Source organism: Dysidea avara, chromosome 6, assembly GCF_963678975.1.
Source record: "Dysidea avara chromosome 6, odDysAvar1.4, whole genome shotgun sequence".
Classification (NCBI taxonomy): Eukaryota; Metazoa; Porifera; class Demospongiae; order Dictyoceratida; family Dysideidae; genus Dysidea; species Dysidea avara.
The window spans coordinates 31963109-31990824 of record NC_089277.1 but is presented as its reverse complement, the minus strand read 5'-3'; the positions used below and the strand labels follow the sequence as shown (position 1 = coordinate 31990824).

The 27716-nt window shown below is 36.6% G+C and overlaps 1 protein-coding gene across 1 annotated transcript in view; it reads left to right on the top strand.

Annotated features, from left to right (window-relative positions):
* Window positions 1–27716, top strand: part of LOC136257918 (uncharacterized) — a 60622-nt gene that overhangs the window by 349 nt on the left and 32557 nt on the right. Inside the window, exons 2-4 of the mRNA XM_066051242.1 lie at window positions 2490–2588; window positions 19077–19175; window positions 24691–24789. Coding sequence (XP_065907314.1) covers window positions 2490–2588; window positions 19077–19175; window positions 24691–24789 — 297 coding nt within the window. The remainder of the gene's footprint in view (window positions 1–2489; window positions 2589–19076; window positions 19176–24690; window positions 24790–27716) is intronic.

Here is a 27716-nt window from a genome sequence, read left to right as displayed (position 1 = left end):
AAAGACCTCCAGAATCATTCTATTGATCATACGTTTCCACATATGTCAAATGTAAGGAGTTGTCACTATAGCTTATGACTGTACTTAGGTAGGTCAATGGTCATGCAAGGCAATGAAATCATTCTACATACATTACTTGTGGGCCGGATAAATTCAAAACCCACAATCAAAAACTATATGTGAGTTTGCAGGAATTATATTGCAACTCACAAGAAGTAAGAATCTCCAATAAGATCTTTCAAAGTTCCAGCAGATAACAAGTTGCTATGATTGTAATGATGTTTCTTCATAGCTGTTGGGAAGACACACCAAGAAATTAGCTGGTATTTGACCGGACCTGTGAAAATACTATAGGGTGGGCACAAACTACATCCTGCCACACAACCAGTCATATCTTAGTATATAGAATATTTGCATTCTGTAACTTGTATCAAATAGCCATTTAAACATTTAATAAGGGCCGGCAGAAGAGTACATGAGCATAGCATGATATAATTAAACGTTTTGAGTAATGGAAGTTTGAAAATGTAGGCAAATTTTATGCTACACATGCCCTATTTTTGCAAGCCCACACTTGTTATGGTACAAGTGCCAGTACACATTGGAAAATAAGGAATAAAGCAGTCAAACACTGAAACATTTAAAGTCAAGGTGGATTTTTACCCAGTCAAGACCTTAACTGTAGTTGCAGATCAACTTGCCTATGTCACATGTGTTGCTATTGGCTATGTGAAGTTAAATTAAATGTCTATTAACTTCAAGGAGGGCATGCAGTCCACCTCAGGTTAATGATTAAGTTAAATGTTCAAGAAAACCAGCACCATAAATCTGATAAGAATCTGATAAGAATCTGAACTAAAATAATTAAATTACATCATTCTATGGAATGGTGGAGTTTCTGACTCAACCAAAAAAACACAGTACAGTAAATTTTGGACTAATTTTACGTTCTCTATACATACTCACTACCTAGTGATGTAGCTAGACTTTTGCCATATGCCAGAGTGGACAGTCATGCAACACACATACACATGTATGGACATTTTAAAAATGTGTTATACATCACTACATACTTTGCCTACACTGCTGACTAATATAACTTACTTTATGTCAACGCTGCATGTGTCTTAATATCCAACTAGGAAGAATCTTGAATTAAAGCACAAGGCATTTAACTATAGTGTTCAATCATGTGATGACTGCACTGGCCACTAAAGTTTTTTGCCTACAAACAAACAAGAAAGAAAATAATATTGCTAACTGAACAACCAGTACCTACTTCATATCGTTTGAACTGTCAATAAGCAGTATCCACACTACTAGACTGGTGCACATGTGTCTAATACTTCTAGGCTACTTCACTCTGATCCCACACTGATACATAACACAATTGTGGCGGTGCTTTAACTGGTTTAAAGTGCTTTCTGGTCATATTAATTTGGAGTGTTCATTTTGTATCCATTAAATATTTGTCCATGAAAGTGTTTTACAACACATTAAGACTTGTGTGTAGGAAACGTACAGCACTCAGTGAGTGTCTTGAGGCAAACACAACACTTGGTTTCACCTCATATATACCAGTGGCGGTGGAAGGTGGGGGCTAGAGAGGCTGGAACCCCCCACAACTTTCAGATGAGAGAGGCAGAGTTCCTCTAATAATTACCTTGTGTAACATTATGAGTGTATCACGTGATTAAATACCATCGTGGTTTCAAAACCAGCAGCTCTATAGTAGAAGGATTCATTGTACATATGTTGTACCTGAAAGATTTTAATTGACAATACTTTATAAAAATTGCCACCAGTTTCAATCTCGTAGTACCTATTTTTCAAAAAATATTCTGGGGGGCATGTCCCCAGACCCTGAACTATGCTTTGCATGTTGAGTGTGCTTTGCACAATGTTGTTATCCCTGCAACCATGAACAAGCCTCCATTTCATACAAGTGTCAGTTCAAAAAATTTTGAGTCCCCATCCGCAAATTTTCTACCTTCCTCGCTTCTACATACTGTATTAGCCTCTTGATATACTCCTTCCTGCTGTATTCTCTGTACACATACAGTGGTGCTTTAAATATAAGATAATGTTTTCAAGTAAGGCCAAAGGTCAAACAGTGACCTCTGGAAATGTCACTCATACTACAATTGATACCATACAATGTAATCAGTTGAGGTGGAAAACTTTTTGTGGTTGATAAGGTTCACAGTAAAAACATTCATGGTTGTAAGCAAAATCACAAAATACACAAAAGTTTCCCCCACAGTCTGGATGTGTTGTGTGTTAATACTTTTCTATTTGGATACCTTAGTCATGTGTATTCAATATGTTATGTTATTTTATCATCTCCCATTATGTGTGGGGTAGTCATCCACTTGTTATAGGGATAAAAATTACACCTCTAACTCACCCCACCATGTTGTGTATTGTGTCCAGTAGTGTAGCTGTATAGTACATGACATGTTATTTGTTACATTATATGTACACTATAGTACACCATTGATGGATTATGTGTTGCTGCTTGGGATGGCAGACTCAGTGATGTACAACAACACCTACAGAATGGTGTGGATGTGAATGGGAAGGATAGGGTGAGTTGATACAATGTGTAGTGTGTTGACTGGTATACAAAGTATTCCCATAAGTGTTACCATATATGGTCATCTTTAGCACATATTAATTGGCTATCATTTAAATGGTTAGTATTTTATATTTAGTGTAGTATTCACAAATTAACTACAATGTACCATTCAACATGAGATCCAGGTAGTGTGTTGATGAGTTGATATTGTACAAGTAATGTTGTACCAATAGTGTAATACAGTAACAACAGTGACATTGTTGACAGTTGTCACTGTATACTGGTGTTGTGTGTATTTGAAACAATGATTTCTCAATTAAGGTTTGGAATTTTGAAGAAAGAATTAGCTAATTGTCACAAACTACATAACTTTTTTTTTCAAATTTCCCAAGTACAATGTTACTATTTACATGTACTATTTAAACCAGGTGTACACCTTGTTAGTGACCACAGACTGGTTGTTGGTAATACAATTGTGTACACATTACATCACATTGATGAGTACCTATAGTATGTACAAGTTGAGCTGGATCCTGAAATATAGCTAAAAATTAAAAGTGGATTTTTTTCTTAAGAGAGTAAACATTTCAGTCAACTAGATAATTAATAGTGACAGCCAAGGTGTCAACAACAGACACATGCAAATTGGCTCCGTTACAAGTTCGGAAAAAGGCTGTAAGCATTTTATGGCTTCCCAATAGGAAATGTATGCATGGAGAAAATTTTGATTGGCTGTAAATATTATGTCAGACATTTGAACAAAAGATTTTGAAATATTTTTAGCGGGTCAAGTAGCACTACAAATGAGCCAAATTTCAAGATCATGTGTAATTGCATCCATGAGTTACTAAATGTTTTTGAGGATTCAGCTCAACACGTACATACTTATAATACTATTAATGTACTTGACTGTTAGTACCAACATGGATAAAACATTTTATGTATGCTACAGTGAACATGTGAAAAAAATGTTGGCTGTATTGACACTGAAAAGTCTCTGTAATATTTCTATAACTCTCTATAATGGTATTGTACTGAAAGTATAACAGCATTCACTGCAAATGACATTGTTGGCTTCATAAGCCATCAGAAAGAACATTGGTTGAAATAGGGAGTGTCATGAATGTGTGTTTATGAATTAGCAATATCCTTGAGATGTTTATTGAGGTGAAGCTGAGAGAGCCCCACACTAGTCAAAAGATGGTAACGTCAATCCATTCACATACAATAACAATATTACACAGACAACTTATGAAGCTTATAATACAGTTCATTGTAGGCTGGAAAACTCTTTGTACATTGCCCTATACAACTAGTGCTCACCCTCAACCAAACAAGTATTAGCTGCCATACAGAGTGACTGTCGTATGTTTGCAATAAGTCTAATGTGACATTGTCAGCTGTCAAGCTTGTTAACACTTGTCTTGTTCGTGTAATGAAAAATGGCCATATTAAAGTTATATGAATTTGTACAAAGTCTATTATGTGACCAGAGTTTACAGAACTGATCCAAATTGCACATCAGGCAAAATCAAACTAACACCACCAGTGGATAGCCACACTATCATACTGCTAGTTTTGACACTTAGTACTACTCAGACGACTCGAGGCTGGTTTTAAAAGATGTGTTTTCTGGGTGGTGTAGAGATCTCGAATGGCGGTGTCTGGCCTTGTTAAGAGTCTAGCTTGACAAGAATCAGTGGTTAACTGGTGGATGGACTAAAAATGTTGGCCAGACATTTTTTCTGTTGATTTTGCTACATATCATCTACTAAGGAGCCAGTACAGCCCTATATTCTCATGTGTGGAGTCTGGACTCCAATCAAGGTCTTCCTCCATTTTGAAGTCTATCCGTTGCCCACCCTGCCACTCCCCACCCTCCACTCCTTTGTGAGTACTCGTGGTACTACTTTGTGGCACGTCAGCTTCACGCCCCAAAACATGTGAGACAAACCCAAGCTGTAGTCCTCTATTAATGCTCAGCTGGAGGGTATGCCCAATGCATCCAAAGCGAGGGGTCCGTCACGGGCTGGAATCCTGTACAAGTCATTTGGAATCCCTCGGAATCTCACACAAAATCTGGAATCTTGCCTTGGAATCTGGAATCTTTTGGTTGATTAAAGTCCGTGAATTTCCGAATAATTCCGGATATTCTAATAGCGTGCAACTCGTGGTATGCAGCTCGAGATGCAGCTATAAGCTTGTTGGCCTGTTATAGCTTGCCTTGAGCTGTTAATTTCACTTCGCTTTAAACTTACTGTGTCTATATAGGTGTTTTGTTCTATAAAGGCTTGCATAGGAGATTTGTGTGTTTTCAAGTTTGGTCTTGAGTGGAAATTGGGTCGTATTCTTCAGCTTTCCAGACATAATACAGTGACAAAAAAGTATGATAAACCTTGTAATGATCAATCTGTTGAAGTAACCAAACATATTGGAGTACTGTGCTCATGGTATCAACTTTCACCAGGTTCTGAAAGTATGTTTGAGTTGTCGAAGAACAGTACTATGGACTATCATTCTTTGGAAAGTTATGTATGTACCTTACCAGAGAGTTGTATAATGAAAGATGTTACAAATTCTGATGACACCCTCACATTCAACCATATTACAAAGCCAGCAAAACAGTCTTCTTTGACAGCAAAACAAATTTTCATCACAGAAGACTGCACGAAATTTTTGTTATCTATAGTAGAAACTTCACTTCAATCAAGTGTCCAGCAAAACAGTGTGCCAAAAAGAAGCACCTCAACATCTACAACTGGTGCAATTGTGATACCTGACAATGCTGAAAATGACAGTCAAGCCGAATCCGTAAAAGATCTTTGGACCAGATGTGGAGGGATATTGCTTGGTAGAAGGGAATTACAAAGACTTCTAAATGATAAAGAACTGTCTGACTTGCACATTAATGCCTTCCAAAACCTTGTCAAGACACAATTTCAGTCAATCGGTGGATTACAAAGCACATTATTCCAACAGAAGCAGCTACCACTACAGAATAAGCAGCAAAAGAATTTGCAAATAATCCATGTTACCATCAATGCAGCAATCAAACATTGGGCTGTCTTGGAGATGAACAATGATAGCATGATTTGTTTGTATGATTCAGCCTACACTTCAGGTGTTGGAAATGGCAAAAATATTATTGCCCAGTTGCTAAACACAAATGATGATACCTTTACAGTGAATATAATGGATGTTGGGAAGCAAGTTGGTGCTGCAGACTGTGGACTTTATGCTATTGCTACATTGACATGTTTAGCACATGACAAGGATCCTTGTAGCATTGTGTTTAAAAAAGAAGAATTACGGCCACACTTACAGCAAATTCTAGAGACTGGCCAGCTAAAAGAATTTCCCTCCTCACAGCGTCGCAAGCGTAGATCCAGAATTTTAAATACAGAAGTGTGTGAAGTGCATTGCATATGTCGAATGCCGGATGATGGTTCCAAAATGGTATGTTGTGACACATGTAACAAATGGTTTCATGCTGCTTGTGTGGAATACAATGATCAGATTAAATCGTGGTACTGTGTTGAATGCAGCAAGGAGGAGAAATCTATAGCTAGTACACATCATACTTCTGAGCTATGTTAATGATTAGATTGTGACACGTTTTGTTATTGTAGATTATACTTAAGTCCTTATAATTAATTGTACAAAAATCATGATAAATTGTATACAGGGTTTTTAACACTTCTGAATGAAAGTCGTAGAGTGGCCCGGTTGCGCATGCATGCGTCTGTACTGTCACTGGACATTCTAGGAGTGAAATAACCTGTGTTACCATTTGAAATCCCTATCATGGTAGTTTTCATAGCAAGACGTATAATAGCGTTGTTATTTATAGGCAATTACCGGTAATAGATAGCTAACTAATACCACAAGTAGTAGATAGTATACACACGCAAGAGCAATCGCACTAGCTATGACTTTCGTTCAAGAAGCGTCCAAACCCCTCGCAAAACCCTGTAAAGCAGCTTTCTAGATCATCCTCGTGTTCTACCTTGCCTTCTACAGTATGACTGAGCTTTTCTAGCTGACTGCTAGCCTCGCTGCAAGCTTTGTTGTAACTGGATTTCAGTTATTTAAATATTTCTTGGAATCTGGAATCTTGGGTTGGAATCCGGAATCTTGCCTGAAATTTCGTGGGATTCGGAATCTCGTACAGGATTTTAAGGTCGTGGCGGACCCCTTGATCCAAAGTGAGTGAACTCCAAACTATCCACAGCATTCTTAACATTTCTAGCATTATCAGTGGTGATTCCAATAACTTTGGTGTCCAATTTCCATTCAGCTATAACAGCCGACAGCTCAGCAGCTATATTGTCGGCAGTGTGAGCACTGGTAACCTCACAAGTAGCAAGACAAAAACTCTTCATCTCCCAGTCATCACTGACAATATGAGCAGTCACAGCCATGTAGGAGCGGCTGTGGCACCCAGTCCACATATCTGTAGTCAGTGAACAGCAGCTAGCATTACTTATTGTATCTGTCACAGAGGCCTTAACACTTTCGTACTTGGCAGGTAATAGTACTCGAGTAAAGTGGGCACGAGAGGAAGGCATGTATCTCGGATCCAGTGTCTGTAGTAGTCGAAGAAACGGAACGCTGTCAACTGTTGTAAGTGGTTCCATGTCTTTGCACACATACTCCATCACCAACTCCTCACATTGCTTAAAACGCTGGCTTCCTCGAGTGTAAAGACCTTTCACAAAATAATCCATCGTTTGTTCTTTTTGCTTCGACTTTGGCATTGATGGAGACGGAGTTGACTTAGCAAGAAGCGAGTACTCTTCATCGTGACTATGCTTAAGGTGGTGAGTTAAGTTCGTCGTATTTCCCGAGTACGGTAAAGTCTGCGAGCAAACCTTGCATACCACTTCTCTTCTGTTCAAAATTGTTCCAGTTCCATCAGTTCTAAATCCGAAATAGCGCCACACTTTGCTCTTGCCACTGGGGAGCGGAATTAAGTTAGATGCCATTTTTCCATTGTTCATGAAACGTGATTAGGGCGCATGCGCATGCAGTACCATATCGTGATATAAGCTGTTGGTTAATTGTCATCACGATATTTAAAATATATCGATATAATCGATTAATCGATTTTATCGCACATCACTACTTGAATGGTACTACATTGTACTATTTGATTCAGTTGTACACCCATAATGTCATTGTAATATTATTCAGAAGCATCAACAAAAAATTTTCATAAGTTATATCTATAATTAATGGCATAAAAAATAATTAGCTATGAGAGAAAATCCCAAATTGGCATTGTAACATTGTGGCAAAATGCCCAAGTTAGCATGTTTATCTTTTCAGTGCCAAACTAAAGATTTTCCCACATTGCTACAATGTAGAGATTTTCCCTCATGACTTCCATCACATATTGTTTCACTACTTTATATCGTTGGAACCTAACTTACTTCATAAACTTTTGTTAGAGTATAGCTATAAAATACACATGTGGTTGTGAGGAGAGAAAGCCATTAATCCTTAAATATGACAGTTTTATACAGTATAACTTAAATAACACATGTGAGACCTCAGACACATGTAGCAATGGGTACAGTCCTTATGTAAGGGTGTGGGTATGGTAAGGGTGTAAAAGTAAGTGAAGTTGGCAATTACATAGAGGTTTACAACTAGTCAAAATCTTTTCTCGGAGGCTATGATACTTTGGTAGACAGCATCATCTAAACATTTTTAAACAGATGACTTGAATGTGGCCCATTGCAATCACTTTACAAGCCCTGCGTAATTGCTACCCAATGCTATCACAAGGATACTACAGTCCGTTAAGTACCTAAAATATAATTTTGTATAATCTAAATAAATGCTCTCTCTCATTTAAGGAAAGTATTGATATGGAAAAATAATGCCTTTGTAGCTGGCATGAAGGATGAGATGACTAATTGAAGATAAAAGGAATGGAAAACACAGAAGGCAGATATTTGTTAAAAGGCACATCCACCTCTGATGAGTTTATTGCTGTAATGGTGCTAACTGGTGGTAGTGCTACAAATATGAGTCAAGTTATGTTGAAGACCTAGCACCTGTTTGCAATGTTATTAAAATGTGACCAGATTTTACAAAACCAATCCAAATTGCACATCGTGCAAAATCAAACTACATAACACCACCATTAAATAGCCACACTATCGTACTAGTTTTCACCCTCAGAAATTACTTGAGACTGGTTTTAACAGACGTCTTTTCTGGGTGGTATAGAGATGTCGAATGGCAGTATCTGGCCTTGTGAAGGGTCTGGCTTAGCAAGAATCAGTGGTGTACTGGTAATGTTGGCCAGACATTTTTTCTGTTGATTTTGCTGCATATCAGCCACTAAGGAGACAGCACAGCCCTGTAATCTCATGTCTGGACTCCAATTGTGGTCTTCCTCCATTTTGAACTTGCCCTCCCCGCCAACTCCTCCCTCCACTCCTTTGTGAGCACTCGTATTACTACTTCGGTCGTCCAACTGCTCATATTTCTATCTTATTTGGCAGGAAGCTCTGCAAGCAGCTACAAGAACTGGAAGTGGTCTGAAAGGTAATAGATTGATGCACCTTTTTTGAAAATTTTCATATGCGTGCTTACTATCCTTGGCAAGTTATGCTTGAACTCTTTAAAACTATTTATCTTGAACTTCTAAGATGCGATTTGGATTGTTTTTCCAAAATCCAGTCACAAATGTGGTCTTAAGATATTTTATGTATGTAAATACCTCATTAACAATTTAATAAAATTTTGTATTGTACAGTATGTTAACAGTACCACTTACAGGAACACAACTTGTTTGCACCAAATATTATAAACCCAAACCCACAATTAAATGTGATTTGTCACACTACATAAGTTGAGAGGTTAAATGTGTCAAGGTTAATTAGGTATGACACTATTATGTGCTGTTTAGAAATATTTTAATGTTTTATGATTCTTCTATTATATTCACAAAACAAATTTATCTTTACTTGGTTTCTCTGTTAGTGTATCTATATTGCCTAGTATGAGAGATTGTTCTATTAAGGTGTTTTCATATTCATATTGTTTTGATTGTTCTATTAGAGTACTTCAAAGTTACAACAACTAACTTCATGACTATTCTATTAGAGTATGATCTTACAATGTACAAATCTACAAAAAGTGTGGCTTTATGATGATGTATTAATACTTTTACCGGTGTATGTATCACATTATGTTGAGATAGTTTTATTTGGTATTAAACCTGTTAGTACAGATCACAAGATATCTGTACAATGTGTATGTACTATTACTATCAGTGTGATACATTGTAGACTACATACAAAAGAGATGAAACCAGAAACTAGAAACAACTTTACAAGCCCTCTATTATCTTTGGTACCACTCCTCCAGCTTAATCCACTGCATAACTGAGTAGTGAGATTGAGATACTCTAATACAGCAGTCACAACAACAGTGTATTTTATAGCTATGATCTAACAAAAAGAGTTAACAAATTAGTACAACAAAATTTAATAATTATTGATTTAATAATGAAGCAGGGTTCTAGTGATTAAAGTAGTAGTGTAACAAGAGATGATGATAAATATGAGGGAAAATCCTTACTTGGTATTGTAGTTCCACATTGCTACACCATGTAGAGGTTTTCACTCATAGCTACCGACATCTCTACTGTTTATCACTGAAACCCTACTTCATTTTTAATTTAAGATATTTTTTGTTATACTAGTTTATAAACTTTTTTCATAGACGGATCTAGGAGATACTGCTACAAGGGATGAGGGGGGGGGGGGGGGGGGAGATAGAACAGTGTTTATTCCATTATGAGAATAATGGGACTCTAGTGCACAAGTTACCTTAGAGTCGGGTTGTTAAGCTCAAGCACTTATAATTTCCATAGTAAACTTTTATAAAAATAATACTATCTTGTAAGGCATGTACGCCTAATAAATAATTATGGTGTTTTTAACACTGAATCACTACGTTGTAATAGAGTACACTGTAGTTCATGGTAACTGTGCTAGTGTATAAGAATATTTGACTCCATTTCTAGGTGAAATCCTTGGTGATGACAAGAATTATCACAATTCAGAAGACTGATTTGCTGTATACAAAGCCAGAGAGATAAGCACTCAAGGAGAGATTACTTTTCCAGCATTCTTCCTGTGTATAGCTTTGTCACATGTAAGGCTCACATTGGGCCATGTGCGCTTATCAGTAATGGTTATTCACAAGAAATATGTATGAGCTTAACAAATAATATGCACTTAATAGACACATGCACTTAACAATCTAACTCTATGGTATATTCATTTGCATAACTTTGTCTGGCATAGCTAGCTGGATGAACGAAAGGAATACAGTTTCTAAGACTCTAGTTGGATATCTTCTGAGAAAAAATTTAAAATTAGCCCTCCTATGCTTGAATTCGGGAGCATTTTTGATAGCTATTTAGCTAACATAATACATGCTTTGCAAGGCATACAAAATTGATTATATCAACCTGTTTGATGGTAGAGTGTACCAAACAAAATAAGGTAGTAGCTACTGTTACAAAAATTGTCAGTTAATAGCATTAGAATTGTGTTTGTTCTATTTAAAGTGGTGACTGCTCTATTATTAGAGTATCTCAATCTTTATCACAAAAAACATCAAATTTATTTATCTCATTTTATTCACAGTGTAGCTACAGTTTATAACTATTAAGTTGCTTTATATAACTGTTTTCTTCTATTTGCTTGTTGGCTTTCTGTACTTCTGAATATGGTTTGAATAGATGATTCCTGTTTCTAGTGCCAATATAGTCTTGTAAGTCCAAGGAGGGAAAGAGAAGGACCAGAGGAGCAAAGCCCCCTTGGCCCCCTCAGATCCACCACCTATGACCTTTTTGTTAGAGCATAGCTATAAAATACACTGTTGCCTTGACTGCTATACTAGAATATCTTGATGTCATTACTCAGTTGCACAGTAGATTAAGTTTGGGGCATGGTACCACAGATAATAAAGGGTGTGTGAAGTTGTTTACTATGTTTGGTGGTATCTTTTCTATGGAGCTAGATCATTTAGGGGCGTAACCTCAACAAGTGGTGTCATGAAGTGTTCTGATCATTTCAGGGGGCATGGTCTAATGCTATTATTACAGTATATCAGCTACTATGGTACTTTGTGTCTATATACACTCCATCAAGTAAAGTGTTGATACAGAAATTACTGCCTTTGTATGGTTTCCTGTCATGAAGAAGTAGATGACAATTTAATTGAGAATAGCAAAGTACACAGAAGTTAGACATTCACTGTTACCACTACAAAAGGTGCATCCCACCCATGAGTTTTTTGTTGTGACTTAAAGTGGTGGTGGCCTCTAGTTTTGTGAATGTGGTTTTGCAGTGAGGCAGTCAGGTGGAGGTGGTCAACACTCTACTAAGTAGTGGAGCTAACATATGTGACCAGGTCTGCAAAAACCCCATGTTAGTGCATTTTTGAATTCCATTTTATTACATTTTCTTTATCTAGATAGCCAAAGGGATGGTCAACTAAAGTTTCAGCTCTAGAAGGCAAGAAACTTCAAAGTTACAGTGCTACTAAGTGGCAACAACAGAAAAATCGATTTATACAGTGCCAATATGGAAAATAAACTACAGGTGCTTAAGTAAACAATCATAACTTACGATTGCAGTCCTCTACCAAGATGCAACTTTCACCATTGGACTATCCATGAACAGGCGAATCCATTGCTGCCTTTCCTATGACCAGGGCAATGCAAAAATGTGAGAAGAAACAATCGTGAACCATTCATCCAACACAAGGCAGACTGACACTAAACAAAGATTTTGGAACTTCTCTTGCTTTATGCTATCAAAGTTTAAGCATTGAACACTTTCCTTCAGTGTGAAAAAATGCTTAAAAATTTACGGAAATATTATTTTATGATTTCATAAATACTCCACATTTTTTTTTGCATTCTACTATAAAATTAGGCTTGTGCGAACATATGGGATTCTTGCAGATCCAGTCACATTATCAGCTGCTACTCCTGTAGGTAGTACAGTAACCACTGTAATCACTGCTTGATGTTTGGTCAACAACTGTCACTTAATTACCACAAGACACTACATTCTTATCACCCAAAGTGAAAGTTGAAAAACTAAAATTGAAAAGCTGAAATTGGGTAAATCTTGTAGAACAAGTACTAGTACTCACCTCTGGTTAATTGAGATGTCTATGAGACTAACATAACTATGATTTGGTCTCAGTTAATGAGATCTTTACTTGATGTACACCGTTTAGATCTTTTTATGGCCAAATTCTGTATAATGAAGTGATGTTATTAACAAAATTATAGTATGTGCGTGTTGAGCTGAATCCTCAAAAACAATTAATAACTCACGATTGTTACATTGCATGTGTTTCCTGTATTGCTCGATAAGTAGCACCTCTCAATCAGCTAAGAATGCATTAAAGGTGCTTCATTTGAATGTAAGAGACTCCAGTTATGACACTGTAAACTTTTGCCATACACTTCAATGAGGAAGCCTCTAAAGTGCAGCCCTTTGGTGTTCATGTTGACACATGTTTGTGGTGAACTCAGATGTCACACTCCCACCCTCAACACACATGATTTCACTATCTGTTATGTAAGAGGCTGTAATACACTTTTGCAAGAAAATAAACCAGTTTTTGTGTGTGTAAAACAGAGTTGCATGAGTAGAAGAGCTGAGGCCACTGTTGCATTGTATTCAGAAGATAAATGGCCTACTTACATTCAGGGAAAAGAACTTCTTCAGTCAAAATCTGTTATACAGCATTGGTGTACCTGCAAGTGAGCTGCACAACATGTATTTTACTTCACATTTATCATACAGCTGCCCATCATCTTCTATTGTGAATTTGTCATTTTAATCCTTTTCTCATTACTTCGTCACACATGTACACAACTTTTCCAGCCAGCATTTTGTTTTTGAAGTCACATTCCCACAAAACTCTAAAAGTTTCAACAAACGAAATAACACTGTTTGTATGAATTTGGGCTGATAGTACCAATAGTGACTTCCAAACACTCCTGCACTGATCAAATATACAAGGGATGGTATGTTCAACTTCTGCTAGCATAATAAAGCAATAATATTTTTTTTTTATTAAAGTGCACACACTTACACTTCATCTGTATTTTCAGGTACTTCACAGATTTTACCTGAGCCATCATCAAGTTGCAACACCATTGCTGCAAATATCAAACAATCTTACATCATATGAAGTGAGGTCAGAAGACTTGGACCCACTGCTGCTGCTAGTAGAAGGGTCATCGCTATCACTGTTGATTTGGATGAGGAATTGCTCTAGAAGTTCTTCATTACCCAAGTCTCATCCAAGTACACAACTGGTCTTCCTTCAGTTCTGTTGCACTTCATTCATGATAAATATTTATGACGTTGATGGACTATGCAGGGCTGCTCATAGTATACCCTGTGTATATGTGTAGTGACATAAAGCACAAACTGTTGCAATGCTAACCTCTTGTCATTAATCGTCTTGTACTTAAATCCCATATCGCTCAACACTCTTTTAAGCTATGTTCTACCCCCAGAGAAACACCATCATTCTTAAGTTTGGCCTAAGACGGAGTATGTGACAAAGTTCCAGGATTCAAAATTTAACTTACCATAATCTTTTAGAGTGATAAATTTTCCTTCCTTCCTACAATGAATGGATCTTCCATCTGATTGCTTCTCGGTTGAAACTGTCTGCATCAACACAGACTTGTGAACGTTTTTACCTGGCGATTCCATTGAGCAGTCTTGTGCAAAGTGCTTTTTGTACCTTTACTTGGCATAGATAAGCCGCCTTTCTTGTAGTACTCCATTCTAACCCTTACAATGGATATCTTTGAAATCCCTGTGTGGCATAATGTATGCCAAGACCCAGCAAAGAAGGTATTATTGGTGACCTCTGAGATTCTCTCCTTGATGTTGGCAGAAAAGTTACACTTCTTCGCTCCTTGTTTAAGGTACTCCCATAGTTTCATAAGTAGATGCTTCGTTTGGCTGTTTAATCTCTTTCCAAGGGAGTTTAATTCGCACTCGCTGATGCTGCACTGGATGACATATTCTCAACAATTAAGTGTGCACCTGTAACATGAGCTTACAAATAAATGCATCATGAACATCATGTTTAAAGCCTTTGATCTTGTATGGCTTCTTAATCAACAACCCAGGATTCATCTCAAATCGTACATACTATAGCTAACTAGCTAGCTATCTTATCATAGCAAAGAAATGACTAGCACAAAGCTAATCCACCAGACCCTTTAATCGACATGACAGACATGTGAGGCTATGTACATTAATGTAATTAACTAGATATCCCCATGAGTCAGTATGATGGTCCCAAAACACACTTCATGGTCTTGTAAATTGTGACCATGTGCTGTTTTCATTGGTGTTTCTGCAATGTATGTACTACACATCAATTCATGAAATTAAGGAACATCAGCCCCATGAAATATTTTTTAAATTATCTATCCAGATTAATCATTGAGACTGTTTTATATGTGGTCATGATTCTTAGAAGTGGTCTTAATATAAAGGTGGTCCTTGTAAAGAGGTACTCATTATTAGTAATTTATACGCTTTGACCCCACAATTTCATTTTTCAATTTCTAGTGCTTCCAATAGGCCTTTCAATGTCCCACACATACATCAATTGATAAGTACCTGTCTATTCATGTATACGTGTCTGATAGCACCAAAATACTGTAGATAAAACATTTTATTTGCAGTACATTATTAAACATGTGAAATAAACTACTGCAATTTGCTTTATTTTTGTGCAAAAGTATATATTTTTGTATAATAACAACTGCTCTATTAGAGTTGTTTGATCTTATGTAAAAATTTTGGTGCAAGAGATTTTCAGACAAATTTTGCATCCAAAAATTATTTTACAATGGAATAAAAGTAAATTAAGGTAACACTTAATGATACTTAGTGCTTAATATGTAAGGAGGTACTGATTAGATAATGTTTGGACCAATTTCAGTTTTAAATTTCCAATGTTTACACTTCTCCAAGACAAGTTATAAAACATACAGTATTATACATACAGTACTGTATGTACTTTTCTTGTGTTTACATGTGTCATTAGTTTTCTTGTACATATATAGCTAATCGATTAATTGGAATAAGAATAAAGTAGGCTTGCATGGATTATGTCGGCATCATTTTGGGCATAATAGGTGATGAAAAGCATAAATTAATCACCTAGCATAATGGAGCACAATGGAAAATTTCTGTGACATTATGTATATAACTCCTGCTAACCTGTTTTGGACAGTGAAGTGATTCCTGATGAGTAGTAACAATGCACTACAGTATTAGGAATAATGTTACTCTCGACAAAATGAATGTTTTTCTAGGGTCAGACATGCAGCTAGTACAATGTTTAGTACTATGTATAAAGTGTTATAGCAAAATAACAATTATAGCTAGAGTTTGTGAGTTCTGAACTGTTAATATTATAGAGTAGGGCTGGGACGAATATTGAAATTTACCTTTGAATATTCGCTAATAAAATGTTCAAACATTCGAAGCTTCGGTGCTGGCTTTCAAGTTACAGGTTTTCTTGCATTTATGCACATCCTTCTTAAGTTTTACCTATTTAATAAGTTTGTAATCTCTTCATTGGTTTTGTCCAGTATGTGAATCTACAATGCTCACTAAGCTCTCAAATTCCAAAAGTAAATCACCTGGCCCTCAAGGTATTACTAATGAATGTGAGGTTGCTAATACCATAATTAATGGAATAACAGAACCACTTAAGAACATGATGGAAAACTTAGTAAAGCCAATTATTGAGAGTCTTGAACTATTAAGAGGGCCTTCAAGACCTGCACAAGCTGACACACCAATGGAGACGAATACAACGTCCGGTGATGCCAGACCTTCAGTAATGAAAGACACTCCTGCACAAATCATTGATGGATCGAGAACATAGAAAATGTAATGTTATTGTTCATAATATGGGTGAAGAGTCTTCCACTAAGGATCACGAAAAGGTTCATTCGCTATTTGAAACAGAATTCAATGTACCAAAGTCAAGTGTAACTAATGTGCTGCGGCTTGGAAAGCCAGGTGGTAGTAAAGCAAGATTACTTTTAGTAACACTAAGTGATGAGCACCACAAGCGCTTAGTTATGAAACAGGCTTCTAAACTCCGAGCAACTGAAAGATGGAATAACATCTATGTAACACCAGATTGAACAATTAAGGAGCGGGAAACCAATAAGGCACTTAGAGAAGAACTAAAGCGACGCAAGGACAACGGCGAAAAGAACCTAATAATCAAGAGGGGAAGAATAGTAACAAAGAATGGTGCTTCCCAGTCTTTCAATTGACTAGATAGCAACAGTAATAATATAGCTAATCATAACTTAGAAATTCTTGATTTATGCCTCCAAGTAATTTCCACTAATGATCATAACCACTCATGTATTAAAATTACAAAGTCTAATAAGTGCAGATCTCTTAACATACTATCACCCAATCATTTAACGAAGGGATCCTTCCTAGTAACTGGCTCCAAGCTAATATCGTACCTGTTTATAAGAAAGGGGATTGATCCATGCCAGTAAATTATAGACCCATCTCACTGACATCTGTATGCTGTAAGGTGATGGAACACATAATTTTCCATTCTATAATGTCACACCTAGAGAAGAATAACATACTTTCCAACATGGATTCAGATCAGGACACTCATGCACCACCCAGCTGCTTACCATTATTGAAGAATTAGCTAATAGTATAGATAGCCACGAACAAGTTGATGTACTTTTCTTAGATTATGCTAAGACTTTTGACACTGTACCCCACCAACGCCTGCTTAAGAAACTGCAATATTATGGAATTAACGACAGGATACATTGCTGGATTTCTGAATAGCTGACAAAACAAACACAAAGAGTACTGTTGAATGGTAACGAATCTGATTTTGTTTCAGTTATTTCTGGTGTCCCACAAGGTACTGTATTAGGGCCTCTTTTGTTCTTACTATATATAAACGATATTAACAGTAACATCTTGTCATCTATTTGACTTTTTGCGGATGATTGTGTTGTCTGCCGAACAATTAGTAATGAAGATGACGTGGTTCTGTTGCAGAAAGATATTGATGAAATTTCTAGATGGGCACAGAGGTGGCAGATGAAGTTTAATATCAACAAATGTGTCTTACTGAGATTTACGAGACGTCATCTACCTCTCATAAAATAACTATACTTTAAACAACCAGACCATCAAATCCAGCAGCACATATAAGTATTTAGGGATACTTCTAGACAATTCATTCTCATGGGCACCTCACATTAATAACATTACAAACAAAGCCACCAGGATGCTGAATTTTATAAAAAGAAATCTAAGTAAATGTAACAGTAAGGTTAAATCAGACGCTTACACAACACTTGTGCGACCAATTCTTGAATATGCCACTCAAGTCTGGGATCCACATCAACAGAACTTAATTTACAAACTTGAAATGGTTCAGGGGAGAGCAGCGAGGTGGGTGCAGTCAGATTACAGTTTTAAGAGTAGTGTAACAACAATGTTAGATAATCTTAATTGGACCACACTGGAACAGAGACGTGAAGCATCTAGATTATCTTTATTTCACAGAATTACTCACCAGCAGGAGCCAGCATTACAAATACCCAATTACTTTCTGCCACAATCCACCAGCACAAGACAATACCACCCACTCAGACTCATACTGCCAGCAGCCAACACCAACAAATACCAAATGAATTATTTTTACAGAACTATTAAAGAATGGAACAATCTACCCTCCTTATGCTATGACAAAGACTTTGTAATAAATACACACACTCTAGCTAGTTATCTGTAAATATCCCCAAACCATTTTTATATCTCTTTTCTTTTATTGGATGTAATCAGCATTTTGCTGCCTTCCAATTATCATAATCATAAGCATTGGAAAGTGCATAGCAGCAGTACTGAATGACGCGATCGATCGATTGCAAATGGGCGTGTCCGCTACACTGCAATCGTGCATAGGTAAACACCGAGTAATGGCTAAAAGTACGCTTGCCGTGCATTATCTATCACTTTATAAGGTGTTTTAAGGCTGCAAATATGGTAGCAAGCTGAACTGCGATGGTTTTAAAAGTGGGCGTGGCACATGAAGATCGATCGCGAAGAGACGAACATTGATCACGCAAGAGGATTAAGCAGCTGCAATAAAGAAGACGACGTATATTTGTAATTCTTTCGTACACTATGAGTGCATTACGAAGCTTCGAAGGATACTTTTATAATTTGAAGTTTACTTAACCTTCGAACCCACGAAGCATTCGAAGCTTCGTCCCAGCCCTATTATAGAGTACTATAATATCGAACTTTAAAGATTGTTTCAACCTTACTGTGATGTTACACTAGTATAGAGTATGTTATGACATGTTGTGATTATACTATGTAATTGTTATCATTTTTTCTAGTTTGGACAGACTGCACTACATTATGCCAGTAATCGTGGACACCTGGAGGTGGTCAACACTCTACTAAGTAGTGGAGCTAACATATTAGCTACTAATGATGTAAGTAGTACAGTTACTACCAGTATTATTATGTACTTCTCACATGATTGCTACTTCATATTTTGTTGCTAACTGTCACTACATTACCAGAGGACACTACATTCTTATCACCCAAGTTGGATAGAGTGAAAATTGAACTTGAAAAGCTGAAATAGGGTAAATCTTGTAGAATAGGTACTAGTGCTCACCTCTGGTTATCTGAGATGTCTATGAGACTAACATAATTATGGTTTGGTCTCAATTAATGAGATCTTGACCAGGCATGGGGCGAAGTACTTTGGTACTTGTACTTAAGTGTACTTAAGCACACCTTTTAGAGTACTTGTACTTATATTTAAATACTTTTTGTACAAATGTAATGTACTTGTATTTATACTTAAGTTCCAAGCAATGTACTTAAAGTACTTAATGTACTTAGAAGTACTTATAAGTACTTGAAGTACAATGAAGTACATTTACATGTATACAAACCATGCAAGTGAATAAGTTGTATATTGGCTCAAAGATAATAATTATGTTCCTGGATATGGGATTTTAACATGGTCAGCTTTTGCTTGAAGTTACCTGCCACTTGCTGAGTTTGCTTTGAAACAGTATTTAAAAGGTTTTCCATCCAGCCTTCCCCCATCATTTCTCTGATGATCTTGGAAATAGTGGGACTGCTGTTGGACTGTCAGAGTTAATTTTATTAAGAAGCAGGCAGCTATGGCAGCTATGTCAGCTAAGAAGAAGGTTCCAGCTGTGCTCAAGCACTATGAAGTACCTAAAGTCTTGCCAGCAGAGAATTTTAAGGCTAAGTGCAAGTATTGCACCAAGGAAATCACTGGATCTGTTAGGACTACTACAAATTGGTGGAAGCATATGGTAAGAATGCTGTTTATTGTACTTGCCCATTTTAAAATCTTTTAATAGAGACGAGTACACGTAACTCTCTTGAAAGAACAACAGGATGAAGATGAATCACAGTCAAATTCACAGCAAACATTGACACATTTACTGCAGCCCTAAACAAAATACAGCTCACTACACCCAAAGTAGATTTTAGTAACTGTTGCAGTAGTCGATTTCGTTGCAGATGACCTCATTCCTCTATCTGTAGTAGAGAGCAAGCGATTCAAATCACTGTTAAGGATCTTAGATTCTCAGTACCAGGTGCCAAGCCGTAAACAATTGTCCACAGTTTTGTTGAAGAAGAAATATGTTAAGTTAAAAAGTAGTGTACTAGACAAGCTGAAGAAGACTGATACCATCAACCTAACAATTGATCTCTGGTCAAATCGACAAATGCGATCTTATTTGGGCATTACTGGGCACTATATTTCAGATGACTGGAACCTTAAGTCAGTTATGCTTGCATGCAATCTAGTCAGTGGAAGACATACTGGTGATAACATTATGATGTGGTATGATGAAATCATTTCTGATTTTGGTGTGAGGGAAAAAGTGAAGCACATAATTACTGACAGTGCATCCAATGTAAAGAAGGCGTTTTTGACTCTTCCATGTTATGAAGATGTTGAAGATCATACAGCCAGTGATGATAGTGAGGCTGAAGGCGAGTCAGAGTTTGAGAGGTGTGATAATGTTTCCCTTGATGAGAGCCAAGTCTTATTTGAACATCATGTCTGTTTTGCACATGTGTTGCAGCTAGTGGTAAAGATGGTATGGCAAAGGCAGGTCAGATCAACACAGTCATCAAAAGGTGCTCTAGTTTGGTATCATTTGTGCGCAGGTCAACAGTAGCAGCTGATGTCCTTAAGGATGAAACTAGGCTACAAGCTGATAATACAACTAGATGGAATTCTCAGCTTAAAATGATACGATCAGTGCTTGCTGTTTCAGATTTGGTGTTGTCACAACTTGAAAATGCTCCCAAGTTAACTACTCATGAAAAAAACCTGCTTCAAGATATAGTGGAAATTCTAACTCCTTTTGAAGAGGCAACAGAATTTGTTCAGGTTGGTTGTGTTCCATCTGCAGGTTATGTTTTACCCTGTATTCGAGGATTATATCATCACATTGAAAACATGGTGTCCAAATACCACTCTGGATTAGTTCGTGGACAATCATTACATAGGCGTATGCCATATTACGAGGAAAATGAAACATACATTGTAGCTTGTATCCTAGACCCCCGTTTCAAGCTTAGGTGGTGTTCTGATGATGCTGAAAGAGAAAGATCTTTGGATTTGCTTAAAGCAGCGTTAGAAAGATTATCTCCTGCTGCGTCAACTGTAGCTGTCCTTATGTATATTCTAGACATCATGTGCCCACAACATGTGACAAATAAACTAAACATTCATCAGGTAAATATTCATCAACTCAAGCATCAACTATTCACAGTGTGTGCTAACCCAACACATGTATAACACAACCACTCAAGGATATTGCAGCTGCTTCCTTGTAATAAACCTCAACCTATACAGTCCTTCACCATTTCCACCATGCATCATGTGCACAATTAATCACATGATGCAATACTGGTTATTTGATTGCTGTAATGCGTGTGACTCTCAGTAGTATAAATTGCTTCACATTACTTCACATTGCGAGGTGCATTGGAAGTTTGTGCTCATGGTGCACACTATATAAGGAAAGTATATTATACAAACTGACCAGGGAATTAGTAATTCTCTGCATGCCCATCATTATGTTTCAGTCTTATAGCTCATGGTTACATATTAAACCATAGCCAGGGTCAATTACTTGAATGTGCTACTCAAGAAAAGAAACTACAGTAGAACCTGTATTAACAGTCACCTGAATTAAGCAGTCAGCCATGGTTACAAGGTCTCAAATATTTAGCCATACACGAATGTATGCATGTGTTTTAAGTCTAACATGTGTAATGGCCAGAAACAACTAGTACCAGTGTTGAAACTGGGTCACTACTGCTGACCCGGATGACCCACTGACCCGGATAGCAATCCGGGTCAGATCCGGATTGACCCGGATGATAATTATAGCTGAGGCGTGTGATAAGATCTATGTTCCTGTTGAGTAAACGAACAGTTATGTGATACCTAAACAAGTATAAGTTTTAATATAATTTAAAATCAGTCAGTGGGTTTGGTTCCACGTAGCCACTGTGAGTTTACAGACAGTAATTGGGTGTGGCTTCATGCATACCTAGTATTACAATTTCCCGATATATTAAAATGGGTGTGGCTCGAAAAAGTACTTATCCTGCTGTAAGACTAGGCTATATGCAACTCATACAACAATCGATTAGTGGGCGTGGCTCCACGTAAGCTTGCAGACAGCAACGGACACATTTCCACATCGTAAAATGAATAATTTCGTTTCTCATGTTATCCAATCCGGGTCAGGCCCGGATGACCCTGAGAAAATGTGACCCGAATGACCCGACCTTGTTTCAACACTGACTGGTACAACAGGAGCATCAATGCATTAGAATTGAGTCTCATACAGTGGTCAGAATACACATAACTAGCTACAGTATCTGCAGAGAAGAGCTCTTTTTAGTTTTAAAACATGCATTCGATGTCCAAATCTTTAAGGAATTTCTAGTACAATTCCTGCACCATTATTGTAATGTTCTTCTGTTATAATATTTCACAATATGTTACATCTTCATCGTGGTTCAAGAAATTAAAATCCATTCTTGAAGATATTGTTTGGTACATGACCAGCAGTGCAGCCATCTTGATGATATCAACTACATGTTTGTCATGACAATTTTTCTGCTCCTGTTTAACAACCAACACTTCACCAATGCTAGGTATCCATAGATGTTGATTTGCATGGTAACCACAAAAAACTGAACTAAAATGAATGATTTGCTTGTACTGACAATCCATATTGTCCAGTCACAAGAAATACAGCTGCTAATAACGAGATGGTAGACTCATCTACTTTACAGCTAAGAGTAGAAACACTTTGTCATTGAAGGACATGGATGTACTTAGACTACGTACTAAAATATCACCCCAAGTAGACATCTAGAGAATTAGCAAAAGCGTTCAATTGTGCAGGCAATACTGAAGACAAAGGATGAAAAACTGAGGATTACAAGTGAAATGAATACAACCATCCTCAGGCTAAGGCCCGACATTCCATGTACAAATCACCACTGGCTTGGGAAAAGTAACCGGCAAAACCAGACCACTCAAGTCTAACTGATTTTGATTGTGAAATTAGTTAGTTTATTCATGTAACTTTGTGTTCTTGGTGAAAAATTGAATCTGCTGACATGAGCGATAAGACCAGTTTTCCCAGATCCAGTCACATTGGTGACTGACAGTAAATGTAGTACTCTAATGAATGCAAGGACATCAGAGTAGGCATGACCAATGAGGCCAGCACTTCACCACTTGTTTGATCAGTGTCCAGTTTTATTATTAAGCACCTAGCTAGCTAGCTAACAGTAGCTAGTACTTTGCACAGCCCAAAATTAGTATCTCGAAGTAATTCTCAAAATTTCCTTGATGCATACCCTCTGATCCTCCTTGACCAGAGACAATTATAATTTTTTTTCAAATCCCAGTGAAAAAGTCAGACAACCTAAAGCGTTATCTGACATTGATTTATTTATTTATTTATTTATTATTATTGATTAGCAAAACCCATTGGGTAAATCGCTAATGTACAAAAACAAAATTTTAGTGTCTATGCATTTTGCAAACGGTTTTTGAAAGTAAGTAAGTCTATATTGTCAAGATCTTCCATATCTAAATTGTTCCAGTCTGGTATTGATCCTGGTAAGAAAGAGTTACTATATCGATTTGTTCTGGCATACAACTGTAATAGCTTCAAGGGATGGTTTGCCCTGGTACTTGTTGCAGGAGATAACACTGGCAGATACTGATTTGGAACATAAATTAACTTGTTTAGAAACTTAAACAACAGCATCAGACGTGCCTGTTTCCTACGATCTTCCAGTGTTGGCCATTGTAATTCCACTAACATTTCAGTTGATATATTACTGTTTTATGCAATTTGTCATAATAGGGAAATCCTTATGATACATTGATAGAATAGAGTGACTCATCCTATACAATCACTGTTGTCAAATTGCATTTGACAATGATTCACTATAAAAATTCTATAACTTTCTTCTATTTTGGTCTGACATTTTGTCAGGCAGGTTCCATTATGGTCAGCCATGCATGATATTTGCCTGACAAATGGCCTATGTCAGGCAGTAATAATTGACTCTGTCCTAGACTAAGCCTTATTTACTACTTTCACTTTTACTCTGATGCCCCTAAATGAGTGAAATAACTGTTCATATTATTGTTATATAGCTCTCTGATAATATGTTTCACCTGCTCAATAACTGTACAATACACAATCCTAGTAGTGTAACAACTATTTTGTGTACTGTTGTAGTTGAAACATTAAATGAAAATATTTTACGACATGACATAAGGTATCTGGTATAGTTACATATCAGTGTACAACATTAGGTGGTTATGATTATGTACTCTATATACAGTATACAGTATCAAGTGTGGTAGTTAGTGGTACATGTGATAATTGTTTATTGTTATAGGGTGGGAATACTCCACTACACTTGGCTGTCTACCATAATCGGTATGATGTATGTTTAGTACTGCTACAACATGGTGCCAGTGTGGAAATGAAGAACAAAGTAATTAATGTGTTAGTTTGTTACATATATCACTGTGTGACCTTATTTATGACATCATCAGTTTCTTCCAATTAATTAATGTGTTGAAATTAATTTTTAAATAATGTGCTTACCTGCACTCAGTACTGATAATAGTGTCATTATTGAACAAAACAATATAAAAATAATTTAGGGTTGTATGTTTAGCATGTATCTCACTAATCATAAAAGGAGATATAACATGTTTGAAGCCAAAGAAGAGGTAATAAACATGTTTCTAGTAAATTTGTCAACTTGGAAGTCTTATGGGTTTGTTATTGTTGAGAGCCTTAGCATGAGATATGTAGTCTAGTAGCTGCTGTAGTACTGAACTTCCGTATTTCATTTATTTATCTCTTTATTTTTCTGTATTTATTTGTAATGGAAATACATGATACAAGGTGTTGTGCAATTAGTTGGATGATATAATACAGCAAAAGCTATTTAGCTGTTGTACAGTCCACTAGATGTGAGGAGTTGTTTGATCTGGTGAACATTATTGTTGTTCAACAACACTAGTAGCCTTACAAAAGCAGTGGAATTTAGTATTAAAATTTTAATTAAGGATAGTTTGTGGTGGCCATACAAACAAACTTTCAGATCTAACCTACTTGTGCTTGTCAGTTATGAAAGTGCAAAATGTATTTATAACCATGTTTTGCCAGTGTTATATTTGACTTAAGGGATGAATGAAGAGCTTAAAGCATCTGTTTTACTATTGTATGTACATACTTGAGTAGAAACAGTGTCTACATTGTGTTATGACATTGTAACCTTCTTTTGTGTTCATGAGCACCTAGCTAGCTAGCTAGCTAGCTAGCTAGCTAGCAGTAGTTAGTACTATGCATAGCCCAAAATTAGTATCTCAAAAGTAATTCTCAAAATTTCCTTGATGCATACCATCAGATCCTCCTAGACTGAGTCTTATTTACTACTTTCACTTTTACTCTGACGCCCCTAAATGAATGTAATAACTGTTCATGTTATTGTTATATAGCTCTCTGATAATATGTTTCACCTGCTCAATAACTGTACAATACACAGTCCTAGTAGTGTAAAAATTATTTTGTGTACTGTTGCAGTTGAAGCATTAATTGAAATATTTCACCACATGTCATAAGGTATCTGGTATAGTTACATATCAGTGTACAACATTAGGTGGTTATGATTATGTACTCTATATACAGTATACAGTATCAAGTGTGGTAGTTAGTGGTACATGTGATAATTGTTTATTGTTATATTATGGGGCTACTCCACTACACTTGGCTGCCATCTGTAATCACTATGATGTGTGTTTAGTACTGCTACAACATGGTGCCAGTGTGGAAATGAAGAACTTGGTAATTATTTTGTCAGTTTGCTATTTTATCACTGTGTGAGCTTATTAGTGACATTAGCAGATTCTTCCAATGGATTAATGTGTTAAAATTCTATTTAAATAATGTGATTACCTGCACTCAGTACTGATCATTGTGTCATTATTGAACAAAACAGTATAAAAATAAATCAGGGTTAGATGTTTAGCATTTATCATACAATAAGATAGTACTGTAATGAAGGTGTGGGTGTGTCCCATAATAAAATATTACACAAAATCCTTCCTTGATTTCCCCTCATGATAACATGACAGTACTGGTTGGTTAAAATCTAACCCAAAAGTTCTTTCTGATTAACTCAAAATGTTTTTTTTTTTTTTTTTTAAAGTTCCATAATATTACATACTGAAAACTACAACTATATACTTATTACTACCTATACGTACTTAACTTAACCAATGTCAAAGTCAGGAAATTCGTCCTCAGCAGTACTCAAAATGTATTTTGTCAAGTTGCTACAAAATTATAAACAAGTTGAATTCTAAAAACCAGGCACCTTGCAGCTAGCTAAGTCATCTGGAATTAACCAACTATGTATTATTATTGTAACAAATAGGGTTTTTGATTGTGCAATAATACATTTATTATTAGTGTGTAATTCTCATATTTTGTAATTCTTGAAATGTTCATAATTCTTTTACTTACGTTGCTATGCACTGCTAAGGAAGCACTTGTTAAACAAACCACTTTAGAAGTATCTTCTAAACTGTTGTATAGTTTGACTATTGTGTTTTCCCACAAATTCTCTCTACAAAACCTCAAGGCTACTCTTTTTTTTCATACAGATACGTATAGGGACACACCCATTTTCTAGTCAAAGAGATATGCATTTCCTAATAGCCTAAGAGGCATGCTATGGTGTTCTTTGGTAGTTAAATACATGAAAAGCCCAATGGGATGGTAGTTCATGAAGTTTGTAGACAGTTGCTACACCCGTATTTCAAACCAGCAAAAAGAAACTGCCTCAGTGCAAAAGTTGTCTATGCTCAAGTTTAATACGGGCTTCATTTAGTGTTTAATTTTCATAGCTGACTGCTGCACTATAAGGATTTGCTCACATGGGTGTGTATGGACAAACATAGATATAGGTCGATAGATAGATAGATAGATTGGTACACACACACATTTTACTAAAACAATTTCAATAAACTAGGCGCATGCCCGTAGCCGGCCTTTGGCTTGTGTGTCTGGTTTAAAAATATTCAACAGAGTTTTCTACTGCTTGCCTGCCTGATGCGTTCAGGTTAGCACAGCGGAAAAGTGGCTACAGTTACAATCCTACTTACACAGAAGCGGTTTGAATTCACTAAAGAAGAAACCTTTGGCGTATTAATATCCATACAATACTTGCACTATTATTCTACTTTTAACCTTCCATATAGCAGTGAGATGGAGTGCTTTTGTAATGGTATATATGTACAAACATATATATATGAAAGTAGACTATTGTAAGTGAGTTACATAGTCTGGCATAGCTGCATGTATATATATATATAGGAGAACTAGTCTGGTGGCTATGTCGACCTTGGT